This window comes from Mobula hypostoma, chromosome 12 (genome assembly GCF_963921235.1).
Source record: "Mobula hypostoma chromosome 12, sMobHyp1.1, whole genome shotgun sequence".
NCBI classification, from domain to species: domain Eukaryota; kingdom Metazoa; phylum Chordata; class Chondrichthyes; order Myliobatiformes; family Myliobatidae; genus Mobula; species Mobula hypostoma.
This window is the reverse complement of record NC_086108.1, coordinates 46,985,825-46,999,643: the sequence shown is the minus strand read 5'-3', so window position 1 is coordinate 46,999,643 and position 13,819 is coordinate 46,985,825. Positions and strand designations below refer to the sequence as shown.

The window sequence follows — 13,819 nt, the reverse complement described above, 5'->3', positions numbered from 1 at the left end:
TGACAGAGTTTAACAAGGAGGTAATGAAGACAATTAATGAAAATAGAGCTGCGGATGTTGTCTACATGGATTTTAGTATGGCTTTTTACAAGGTCCATCATGGGAAGCTCATCCAGAAAACAAAGATACACAGGATCCATGGCGAATTGACTAATTAGATTCAGAATTAGCTTGCCTATACAAAATAGAAGGTAGTGGTCAACAGGACTTATTCTAGCTGGAGGTTTGTCATCAATGATGTTCTGCAGACTATATGAAAATTCCTGGTGCTGTGGATAGCTTAGAAGACTAGCAAAGGATACAGCAGGATATAAATCAGTTGCAGATATGGACAGAGGAATAGCAGGGGTATTTTAATCCAGCCAAATGTTAACTGCTGCACTTTGGGAGATCAAATATAAAGAGACAGGACACTGTTCATGACAACACCCTTAACAGTGTTGATGTGCAGAATGATCTTGGTGGCCCCAGCCCATACCTCCATGGAGGTTGACAGGGTAGCATAGGTGGCATGTGACATACTTTGCCTTTATTGGTTAAGTAATTGAGTTCAAAAGTCAGGAAGTTATGTTGCAGCTTTATAAAACTCTAGTTCAAGACTGCTTATCATCATTCTTTAGTGCAAGAGTGTAAAGGGAAACAAAATAATTATTACTCCAGATCTGATACAGCATAAAAAAGCATGATAAGCTTAAGTAACACAGTAAATACAAATATAAAAACAATCCTATAAAATACAAAGTATAAAGTACATATAGACAGATTGTATGTATATAGTGACACTAGATGATGCGTCTGGAGTGGTGATGGGGTGGATTCGTGGTTGGAGGTGTTGATCAGCCTGATGGATTGGGGGAAGTAACTGTTTCTGAGTCTAGTGGTGCTGGTGTTGATGCTGCATAGCCTCTTCCTTGATGGTAGTGGGACAAACAGTCCATAAACAGTGGGTGGGATATTGTTGGCCTTTTCATAGTCATAGTCATACTTTATTGATCCCGGGGGAAATCCCAGCACCTTTCTGTATACATGTCCTTGATGATGGGTAGACTGGTGCCAGTGATGTGTTGGACAGTTTTAACCACCCATTGTAGAGTCAAGTATGTCCATTACAGTTAGGCCACATCTGGAATACTTCATTCAGTTTTGGTCACCCCATTATAAGGATATGGAGGCCTTGGAGAGGGTGCAGAAGAGGTTTACCAGATGCTGTCTGGATTAGAGGGCAAGTGCTATAAGGAAAGACTGAACAAACTTAGTTTGTCTTCTCTGGAGATCTCCTAGAGGTTTATAAAATTATGAGAACTTTAGATAGATAGCCAGTATCTTTCCCCCCAGAGTTGAAGTGTCTAGTACAAGAGGATATGCATTTAAGGTGATGGGGTAAGTTCACAGGAAATGTGCACTGAATGCACTGTATGGTTGATGGTGAAGGCAAATAAAATAGATGAGTTCAAGAGGGTTTTAAATTTGTAGATGACTGTCCAGAAAAGGAAGGATATGGACATTGTGTGGGCAGAAAGGATTAGTAATCAAATGTCCAACTAAATCAATATAATTAGTGTGGCACAACGTTATGGGCTGATAGGCCTGTTACGGTCCTGTACTGTTTTACATTCAATGTTTAAACTTAGCAGCCCTGTACACATATAAATATATGTATTTCATCTTGCAACATTAGTGGTCTGCTTCAAAACTAACATATTATAAATAGTTCACAATTTAATCTACTTCAGCTACAGCTGAAGAAGCCATTAGACTGATTTTGCTCACCATAAGGCAGCACAACAAAGATTCAATAACACACCTTGCGTCAAGGATGACTAAAGCAGAAAACAGACCAATTTGAGAGGATGCATAATAAAATAGCAGACGCATTCTGCTGACACACAATTCAATGTGGATTTAGCTGTTCTTACGAGGTTCAACATAAGCAAATGCAGCCATGGTCAAACTCCACAATTGGTTGGAAAAACTGTGCAAATATTGATAACAAATTATAATTTTCAAAGTGTTACTGTGTTGAGAATGTAGATCTGGGCAATTACAACGTTGTCACAACACTTGTTGCTTGACCCCAGCCCTCAATTTTCAATTTCCCACCCACAATCACTCCTATCCTCACCTAATGTAGGAAGCTCAAATAATTTTCTCCTTCCAAAATCAGAATGGCCCAGCTCTGTTCTGCTTATTAACAAGTCGGCACCTGTGGGACAACTTCCTGATCTTAGGCAATCCCCTTGGTAAAAGCTAAAGAAAGAAAACAATCATACAAAATAAATCTGTAATATTTACACATGTATAAAGACTGGTTCACTCTCTCACAACTTTTATAGTATTGCAGCTCTAAATTATTGTGAAATCACTGGACAGATGCAGATTATGAGATGTAACAAAATACATTGTGACAGACACTAATTGTTTATTCCCCATTAACAAAACTGAGTAAAATTTAGCCCAAAGCAGCAATGAAGTTCCAATCTGTTTTATTAATTTATCCAGCTGGTTACATTTTTGTAGAGGTGTTCCATATATCTACATGTTTCAATACTGAGTGTTAAAAAAAACAAAGAAAAATATTTAATGGTTTCTGCAAACAAAAACAAAAAAAAAATCACCTTTGAATCACATTGATCAAAAATCAGGCCCATGCTTGCCACAACAAACTAACTCAATTCCATCAGCCAAACAAGGGAAGATCTAATCTGATGACAGTTTAAACTTGTCAGGCCAACCAATGTCCTTCCCGTCAACTTGTATGACGCACACCATGTAAAAGCAAAAGTCAATCCTTCTGAGGAAACTTCGCTTATGATACCCATTCCTACCACCCTCTAATCCGATCTTTACCTGATTTTTCTTCAAACCTGTAAATGAAAATGGGTCCAATTATTACCTATCTTGCATTGTGTAGAGTGTTCAAGAGTCTCCCAAAAATCTTATTTCATGGCTCTTAAAATTTTTGTCATCCACCCTTACAACTATGGGTAAATACCTCTGGAGAGGTAATTGTCTTAAAAATAATTACAATATTAACTTCACTTGGCATTGATACCCCAAATTACTCCTTTCTTCTCAAATCAGGACTACCGAAGTTACCTAAAGCTTTTGTCATTGAATCAGATTAATATCATTATGGCATGATATTAATCGCCAAGACCAACCTTCCCAAGTCATAATACAAGGTTTAAACACAGTTAATACAAACTCTCAGTGGTATTCCAAATAAAACTGAAATGGTTTTGTTCATTATTGACTTGTCTCATCACCTCTTACCTCATCCATCTGTGCCACAATAAAGAGAATCAGGTTGAAGCTGCCAATCTGCAACCAAGGTTGCCATTTGCAGTGTGAAACTGTTTCGATGCTTCCTAGTGAACCCAATCATCCTCTGCTTCTCACGTTCTCTTAGATATTAACTTTGAATCTATGCTTGCAAACCTCGGCCTTTTTCCCTTCATTCTTCTAGACCACACAATGACAGCAGTAGATCCACAACAGATTGCATTTTGCAATATTCAGTTAATCCACTGCCCGAACAACCATCTACTATTCTCTCTCCCATGGAAGCTTAAAACTAATTAACACTGTTTTCCCAATGTGATTAAGCAGGAGTCTGCATGAACAATTTGCCAGTGCCCTACCATCACTAAGCCCTACAGATGCAGTACAGAGAAATATGGCAAAATAATAAAACAGTCTTGCGCCTTCCACTGTTAAATATCACCGAGTTGTATCGGAAATTGTTAATTGTTTATAATCAGTGACATTTGCTCACATCCAATTTTATGACAGTACAAAATTTGAAAATAAGATTGCATGAATCTCACTAAGTGCAAGGTTGGGAGACGCACAGAGACAGAAACTGTTTAAGAGTCATTTCCTGAATAAATAAGAAAATCATCACATTGAAAGACAAGCAGGATACCACACTGAAGAAAATAAATTTCTGGATCACCATAGTTCATGGGAGTTAATTACAACTTTGAGAAACAATAGATATCTTGGAAACTTTGTGAAAATTATTGGAACTTGAGGGAAATGTTTCTGAAAATCACCAAAGGCCACTGCACTGACTGAACAAAACAACCATCACGCAACTTATAAGAACATCTGTTTTTCCTTTGTCACTGCGCCCAAACTTTATTCAGGTTACCAAAGACACTGAAGACTGCGACAATTGGCACACTCAAGCTTTATTTCTCTTGCCAAACTTCAGACGACCAAATCAACCCATAAAAGAGTTATTCTACAAAATGAAGTTCACAAGCTTTACTCCATATAAGCAATGTCCTGTAAATCAATAATAGCATCTAGAATGTTTTCCCATTAGCTCAAGTAATTTAAAAAGATGATAAAGGGACAATCAGCACCACAATTTGACACACTCCCCATCTTTAAATATTCATTAATACACATGACAACTGCGATCAGCAACCCACAAATATCTATGACAAACCCAAGTGAAAACAGTGGTTGTCCAAAGGTGGAGTACAAAGGCCATGGAATGTATTAAAATATCTTCTTGCAGTTGAATTGAATTTCATACATTTTACTACATTGACTTACTAAGGAGAATATTCATGTGGGATATTATTGTTTAACACATAACAGGCAACTGAAGGAGGAAATAACAACAAAGGGGGATGCATTGGTCTGTGTAAGTACAGTAATTAAAGACAGTTGGATAGGTTTCTGCCTCAGAGACACGTTTCCCAGGATATGAACAACTGCACGCTTACCATGGTGAGTGAAGATGTTGCAGGCAGCCTCATTGCCCCTGGCTATTGCTTCTCTTCTCCTACCCCCATGTCCGGGCCTCGCCGTGCCAACCCTACCCCTGCCTGGCTGGGCTGTCTCTCCACTAGCACCAGCGAGAGCAGTGCCGCCGACGCGGCCCTGCTGCTGCCCCATCCCCGGCCTCTCCAAGAGCGTCTGCCCCGAATCCTCCTCTTTCAGAACCGTTTCCTTTACATCCTCCCTCGGTGTATTCTTTTGCTTCTCGGCCGGGTTATTGTGTCGCTGCCGGCCCGGCCCGGCCCCCTCTCCCTACGGGGCTTTACAGGTAGCGTGGCGACCGGGTGCCGGACCGCTACCCTCGGCGGACGGGGGAGACGGTAGCGGCTTGTTGTCCCTTCAGCGCCGACACGAAGCAGCAGTCGCGGGAAGCGCTCCGGAGGGAGCCCAGTCACCCACCATACGAGCTTCCACACAACAGCCGGCTCCAACTCCGCATCCGCCCCCGTCCTGCAGTCCCACTGCAACCGCCTTGCCCTGAGCCACAACGAGGCGCTCTCTTCACGGTCCTCCGAGCTGGTCCTCCAAGCTGCACGTCGTCCTTGGTCGTCCGAGATTCTCCGAGACGGCTCTCCAAACAGTTCAGCAGCTGGTAGTTCCAACCGATCGTTCAGTGACAGGGATTTGCGCAGGAGTCAAAACCGAAAGCAAGATATTGCAGATGCAGATAATACTCGCAGGGACAGACAGCGTCCGTAAAGAGAAAACAGCGAGTGATGATTTAAACGGAATATTATTGGAGCTGATACTTAAATCTGTTTTTATTTATTTCACATATGCTAGCTGATATACTATTTCCAGCATTTTTTCTTTATTTCAAGGATATTTATCATTTTACCTAACAATATAATTGTAGTTCTGACTTTGAAAGTACAGAATACGTTTCAGAGATTATGCTGCCCTGTCCAGAATCAGTGACCTGGATTATTTTGCACTTTTTAATTTAAATATCGGGAAGTATTTAGACTCCCAAAATGTAATCTCTGCTCAGCTATTTCTGTTCTCATTTCCATACAATATTTCAATCACAATATTTTACAACAAAAAATGAGCACCTAAAATTATATACAGTATTACCAATGTAACAATTCAATGCGCGTTCATTAAAAACCTGAATTAATAATACCTTAACACCTCCAATAAATATTTAAAAGTGCCTTGCTCGAAATTGTTTTGGAAGTACAAAACATGGTGACCACCTTCTGATGAAGAGCCTTTGATCTGAAATGTCCAAAATATTAACTAAATTTCTTTCAATGGATTTAAAAACACAAACACGAGGAAATCTGCAGATGCTGGAAATTCAAGCAACACACATCAAAGTTGCTGGTGAATGCAGCAGGCAGGCAGCATCTCTAGGAAGATTCTTTCAATGGATGCTGCCCAACCTGCTGATAGGTTTCAGCATTTTCTGTTTTGTTCCTTGCAGATGTTTGATCAATGGTACTTTCTGGGATGTTGAATGTATGGGATTTGGAAACAGTAAAACCACTGAGTTTAAGGAGATATGGTTAGGCTCCTTTGTTGGTCTGGTATTCGGGTAGTGTGAATGTAACAATGTAGATTTCAACAGCCTCTTGGACAACCAGGAGGCAATACGGAAAGCCTTATAATAATTTATCAGGAGCTTCATGAGATATTTCTATTGACATGGAACTTGAATGGCTCAAAATCAAGCTATTTGGTATTGGAAGGTTTCAGATCAATGCAAGAGATTGAAATGTATTTCAGGGAAAAGCTTAAAGGGGTATATTTGCTGTCTTTAAAATGATGGAAGTAATCTGAAATGTAGCCTGAAAGAATGGTGGAAACGATTCATTGAGAACATTCAAAAAATTGCTCAGATATTTATGATGAAAGAACTGTTGAGGAAACAGCAGGGAAATGGCAATAATTGGTTAATTATTTCCAAGAACCATCATAGATATAATGGATTAAATGGTTTCCTTCTTGGCTTTTTTGATAGTTTTTTTTTCAACAGGATGCTGACCTACACATCATAATCTACTCAGGCTTCATTTTTATGATGTGGCCAGTTCCAGTCCCGTGAGATTCAGATACATTCTAACAATCAGAACAGTGCAATGAAAAACAAGTAGTACCATTATTATTTCTAGGATAAAGTATTGTTTCAACTGGGAAGAAAGTCCCTGAAACTTGGTCGTATTTATTAAATAATATAAATCAGTAAAGAGAAGGTAAAAAGTAAATCTGCAATATAAGTTTCAGTTGGATTTGTGATTAAGTAGTGACTGATATCAACTGAGATATAACAATATTGTTCTACATTTCCCAATGGGACAAAACAGGCAGATAGGAAGATTGGGTGGGAGGTTTATTGGGATGGATAAGGATTGATGAATGAGGGAGCGGTCGTGCCCTTGAGATCTTTCTGGTCGGACAACTTTGTGCCATTATGGGCTTCCACAACAATCATTTTGAAATGTAAATTTTAATCTCAGAAGGACTGTTGATATTATTCACAATTGTTTTGCTGGAATTCAAGTAAACTAAGCATGTCAGATTATCTTTAATGCAAATGTAAAACTCATTTGGAAGGCAAGTACTTGATTTGTCTATACATGCTTTGAGAAATGGTTGAACTGTGAAAGACAACCAAGTGAAAATAATCCATATTTTCTCCTTCCCTTGTGTTCAGTTGTCTTGTCCTTTCACTTTATAAGTATTTTCTTTTGCAGATTTAAAGTTAATGCTTTGTCAGCATCAATAGTTTTCCTGATTCCCTTCATGTCAAAGTGTGCATTTTATAGCTTTCATGTACTACGAAAGCTGTGACTGCCCTATATTTTTGAATCTCTTGGTTTATCTAAATCCAAATGGATCAAAATAGACATGATAGATTATTATCTCCCAGATGAGCTTCTGGACCTATAACAAGTGATAGTTTATGATGATACCTAAACTTCCAAGAATTATGTATATAAATTCATATACATTTCTGCCAATTCTTCAAACTTTGAGGCTTCTATCCAACAGAATCAACCAAGGATGTTGTGTCCTAGCTGTCTAGATACGCAAGCCAGGACAACACAACATGGAGAACAAGCTGTTGCCCATGTAGCAAGCTCCCCCTCACCATGCATCTGATGAATCCAAAGGAACTACAGACACCGTTACAGTTTGGCACCAACAGCATCGCAGGAGTTCCCAGATGGCATTGAACTCAACATAACATTGCCTTAGGGACTCCAGCTCTGGATTTTTCCCTCCTTTACTCCTGAAGCCTTCCTCATGAATGGGTATAGCTGCAAGTCAGTAGAGGTTTGAGATCAGAGTTTTCCTTCTCCAAAATGAGCTGCCAACCATGACTGACAAGCCCCATCTGCCTGATGAAGGGTCTTGGCCTGAAACGTCAACTGTGCTTCTTCCTATGGATGCTGCCTGGTCTGCTCTGTTCCACCAGCATTTTGTGTGTGTTATCTGCCTGAAGTGACTGGTTTTAAGGTGCCAGTAGCCCACCTTTGCCCCTTCTCCTGTCAATAGAAACAGTTCCACTGGGCTTAGTAACTAATCCACACATGAAGGCCAGGAGCTGGACTTGGTTCCCAGAGGCTATTTGAGTTGCATGCGATTGGGAGCACTTAATAGGTAGTGAGAGCTTGTCCCTACTACCACTCCTGGCCATAACAACCTTAAGGAACCAAACTTCAAAGTAATGCGCATTGAATTAACTTTATAATAAACGTACAATTGGTCAACAAAATTACAGTGTTGTCAGTGTTAAATGGGAGTAATAATATAAAATAATACCCAATTTTATTTTTGCCATGAGCTGTATCCATGTTCCAGGCTTACCATTCAAAGGAATGAGCATGAATTTAATACGACTTTTACACCTGATAAGAGGGCTTCTTATCAGGATTATGTTTCCTTGGTTTAGCAAAGGCACAAAAATTACCCTTGTTTTAATGAGAAACAAGACAAAACTAAGGATGTAAATCAGACAAAGGCAATGACTTTAAAGATTGGAAACAGCTCTGAAAACTAAATGTGGACAGAATGTGATTCAATCAGATTTCCATTTTCCTGGATTGAATAAATTATTAAATTAGATATAAATTGCCCGTGAAGTGGGTGTGTTGGTGCCAGTTTGATTCTCAAAGAACAGTGAATGAGGGTGTTATCCATTATGACCAAACTGTACAGATCTAGAAGGTCTAAGGTTCAGATCTTGCTATAGGCTGTTAAAAGCAGTTAGTGCTTCATATTGGTTTTCAAATTGTGGAGAATAGATTGAAGCAACAACAACTTAGATATCAACACGAGGAACAGATCTACTTAATATTCAGGTTGAAGCAATTATCTGCCTGCACTTTATCTTGATGGTTTTATGGCAGTAGGCATTTTTAGAAATCGGCAGAAATCACTGTTTCAGCAAGTGGTAACTGGGCCAGTAAAGGCTCTTAAGTAAAGTACTAACTTGGAATAGAGCCCCGATTTCCTCATGATTGAATAAGCAGAAGTGAAACCTGTGTGTCCCTGACTGTGGTACTGTATTCACTCTCCAGTATCTGCAACAACCATTTCTATTGCTTTACCTTAACCAACATCAGAGGACAGGTGAACAAAAACACAGCTAAAATTCTTTTAAAAAGGCCCATCTTAAAAATTCAAGCAAAGATTGCAAAAAATTTAGTCTGAGCCCAGAATCAGCTCCAAACATCATTATTAACTCCAGATGTGCATCATTTGACATCTTGCTGCAGACTTCTAAATGAATCTATTTTGTCCAGCAGCTTGGTGGAACTGTGAACAGAGGGGACAGAAGGATTTCTGCAATTTGCATGATGGTACCAACTGATTATATTCTTAACCAATACTTTACTTTATACTTTATTGTCGCCAAACAATCAGTACTAGAACGTACAATCATCACAGCGATATTTGAATCTGCGCTTTACACTCAATAGGACCTGATTGAGAAAGAAACACAAAAATGACAGAGGGTCAATTGGAGTCAAATGTTGGAATAGGAAGATTAGTCGAATGAAAAAAGAAAAAAAGTATACTTTTAAATCTCTGAGGATTTTCTTCATGCAAAATTTAAATTGATCCTTTCTGAGCAGTATAGTTGGTAGACATTGTATCAACAATTATCACATTTTTGTAAGAGACTTTATTCTACAAATATGAACCTTAACTATCCACGGCAAATTTAGAGAATGGATGCTCAAAACAGTTCTTAAAAATAAATGAGAATTAAGCTATCATTTGTGCAAGGTTAATCAATCAACCAACAGGCCATGGGCAAGCTCAAGCCGTGATTAAACTGAATATGAAATATTGTCTGCAGGTCTAAATCCCTACACAAGGATATACTTGCCATTGAGAAAGTGAAATTAATGCTTACCAGATTTATACCTGGGAATGGGAGAGTTTGTCCAAAGTGGAGAGAGTAAACAAATTAGACCTTTCCTCAAGGGCTGAAAAGAATAAGTCAAGGCAAATTTTTTTATAAAACACATTTAAAAACAACCCATGTTGACCAAAGTGTTGTACAAACCATAACAGGTAACTAAAATCACAAATACAAGAAACACAGATATAAACAACAAGGCACACAGCTTATAGGCACAAAATAAACAACACATAAGCATAGGCACAAGCCAAAAATTAGCCACATCAGGAAGATTCAAATGCTAGTGAATAAAGGTAAGTTTTGAGCCTGGACTTAAAAGAGTCAATGGAGAGGGCAGATCAATATAAAATCCCTTGATCAAAGTTCAAAGTAAATTTATTACCAAAGTATGTATATGTTACTATATACTACCCAGAGATTCATTTTCTTGCAGATATTCACAGTAGAACAAAGAAAAACAACAAAATCAATGAAAACCTACAGACAAAGAGTGACAAATAATTAATGTGCAAAAGAAGACAAACTCCGCAAATACAAAATTAAATACATAAATACTATCAAGAACATGAGTTGTAGAATCCTTGAAAAATAGTCCACAGGTTCAAAGTTCAAAGTACATAAACGTCACCATATATAACCTTGAGATTCATTTTCTTGCGGGCATACACAGTAAATCCAAGAAACAATAGAATCAATGAAAGACTGCACCTAACGGGATGGACAAACAATCAATGTGCAAAAGACAATAAACTGTGCAAATACGAACGAAGTAGAAGAAGAAGAAAGAAAGAAAGAAAGAACCAATAAATATCGAGAACATGAGATGAAGAGTCCATGAAAGTGAGTTTATGGGTTGTGGGAAGAGTTCAGTGAAGTTATCCACTCTGGCTCAAAAGCCTGATGGTTGAGGGGTAAGAACTGTTCTTGAACCAGGTGGTGTGGGTCCTGAGGCTCCTGTACCATCTTACTAATGGCATCAGCAAGAAGAGAACATGGCTTGGCTGGTGGGAGACCTTGATGATGGATGCTACTTTCTTGTGGCTTGATGGGGTAAAAACAGGCATGATACTTCGCCTGGCTGCTCTGTCCAGAAGCGGGAGCTCAACATTAGGGGATTGTCCATTCAGAAGTGAAGTAAAAAGGAACATCGTTACCCAGAAGATAATGAAACTTTGGAATTGTCTACCCAGGGGATGCTGTGGATGGTCAATTGATGAGTAAACACAAGAACAGAGATCGACAGGCTTTTAAATATTAAAGGAATCAAGGGTTTTAGGATCAGATAAGGAAAATAGCATTGAGGTAGAATATCAGCCATCATCTTTTGAATGGCAGGGTTGAGTGGCACTGTCATGTTCTCATGAAATTCACTGTGCATGCCATAGCTCTTATTTTGATTATTTGATCGTCATTCTATTTACAATCCATGTTAATCACTTAGATGAGGGTATTGATTGTTATTAATCCAGGTCTCCTGATGTTATAAAGCTGGGTGGTATTTGTGTGTAAGTACAGGAAGACTGCAGAGAGATTTGATTGGCTACGATTGATAAAGAAACTAGGTGGTACTTACATGTGACGAACTGTGCTTCCCATGGTTCCTTATCTCTCATCATCTAATTACTTACCTGCCCAACATTCTCCATCTGCCATTCGGGACTGAGAATATGGAGAGATTTATTCTTCGTTGAGAGGGCAGCAAACCTGTGGAATTCTCTACGTGGAGGGTCTGTGGAGGCTCAGCCACTGACTTCAGTCAAAGCAGGCATCAATAGATTTCAGAGCTTTGAAGAAATTAAAGGGATATGGTGACAGTGTTGGAAAATGGTGCTGAGGTAGATTAACTGTGATGTTGGTCAATGGCAGAATAGAATTGAAGGGGCAGATGGCTGAGTCCTGCTCCTTTTCTTTACATTGCAGCGATCAGTCATGATTTTAGACCCACTTTTGTAGTGTGTTGGGTACGGGGCCAAGTGGTTAAGGCATTCTTCTAGTTACCTCAAGGTTGCTAGTTCGAGCCTCAGCTGTGGCAGCGTGTTTGTGTCCTTGAGCAAGGCACTTAACCACACATTGCTCTAGCCTGTGCGAGGAGTGGTGCCCCACACAGACTTCCAATCTGCCCTTGTAAGGCATGAAAATGCCCGACGCAGGCCTCTCATGGTCTGAGTCGACGTTCCCCCCACCCTTGTAGTTTAAATAGTATAACTCGGTTCTGGCAATATTTCAGCCAAAACATTTTATGTGATGTTGCTACCCATAATTTAACCGAAAGAGAAATATATCAAATTCTTTTGCTCATTCGGTTGTTTGCCTGTGTGGAGGCAAACGTTTATTTAATGGAAGAGCACCTATTCTAAAATATAACTAGTGTACGACATAGAACATAGATATAGAACCATAGAACACAGGGTCAGGACCTTCAGCTCACCAGGTCTGCACCAGCATGATGCCAATGTAACAAGTTCCACTTGCATGCCTCTGTTCATGTATCTTTCAAAATGACTCCTAAGCATAGCTATCATGGTTGTTTTTACCACCTCCCCTGGCAATTGCTGTGAGTACCCACCACTGTCTCTGTATCGCCTTACATATCTCCTTTCAATTTTCTCCCTTTCACCATTTACCTAGGTGCTGTGGTATTTGACATTTTCACCCTGGAAAAAATGACTCTGACCCTACCTATGCTTGTGATAATTTTATCTACTTCTACCAGGTTTGCCCCTCAGCTTCTGATGCTTCAGGGAAATCAATCAAAGTTTATCAAAACTCTCCTTGTGACTAATACTCTATGTTCCTGGCAACGTCCGACCGATCCTCGTCTATACCCTCTCCACTATCGTCTCTTCTTTGACCAAGCCAATTTTGCATCTAAATTACCGACTCACCATGGATCTCTCCTGAACCAGCCTACCAGGAGGGATCTTGTCAAATGCTTCAGCAAAGTCCATGGAGACAACATCCAACCTGCTCCCCTCAACAATCATTTTCATCACCTCTTCAATAAGCTTATTCAAATTTGTGAGGCAAGCCCTCCCCCACATAAAGCCACACTGACGATCGCTAATGAGTATCTTCTGGAGAAAATGTACATTTAGACGAAGGCAACTGAAGGCATGGGTGTCAGTGGTAGAGTCATTAAATTCAGGGATCTGCAAAGTCCAGGACAGGAAGAGTGAACACATCTTAAAGCTATAGGGCTAGAGGAGATTACAGAGAAGGACAAAAGTGAGAGCATAGAGTGGCTTGAAGCCAACAGAGAAAATCTGAAAATCAATATGTTTCTTGACCAGTGTAGATGAACAAGTACAGAGCTGAACAGGAATTGGTACAGATCTATGGCAGAGAAAGCAAACGTTTGAATGATCTGATTTACAGAGCATGGAATCACAGAACCTGGAAACAGTCCTTTCAGCCCAACTAGACCATGCTGACCAAGATGCCCATTTAACCCAGTCCCATATACTAGCATGTGGCCCATAACCTCCTAATCTGCATACTTGTCCAACTGGGTTTTAAAATTTGTTATTGCACCTGCCTCATCTACTTCCTCTAGCAGTTCATTCCACATATATACCGACTTCTCTGTGGGGAAAAAATGCTCTTCGAGTTCCCATTAAATTAAACCTTTCCCCCTGCGCTCTAGCT

At 39.6% G+C, this 13,819-nt stretch overlaps 1 protein-coding gene across 2 annotated transcripts in view; it reads right to left on the bottom strand.

Annotated features, from left to right (window-relative positions):
* The window catches only part of abl2 (c-abl oncogene 2, non-receptor tyrosine kinase), a 144,780-nt gene extending 139,523 nt beyond the window's left edge, over positions 1–5,257 (bottom strand). For both annotated transcript variants that reach the window (XM_063064003.1, XM_063064006.1), the window contains exon 1: positions 4,740–5,257. In XM_063064003.1, coding sequence (XP_062920073.1) covers positions 4,740–4,911 — 172 coding nt within the window. In that variant the 5' untranslated portion in view covers positions 4,912–5,257. The remainder of the gene's footprint in view (positions 1–4,739) is intronic.
* Between the last annotated feature and the right edge of the window lie 8,562 nt (positions 5,258–13,819).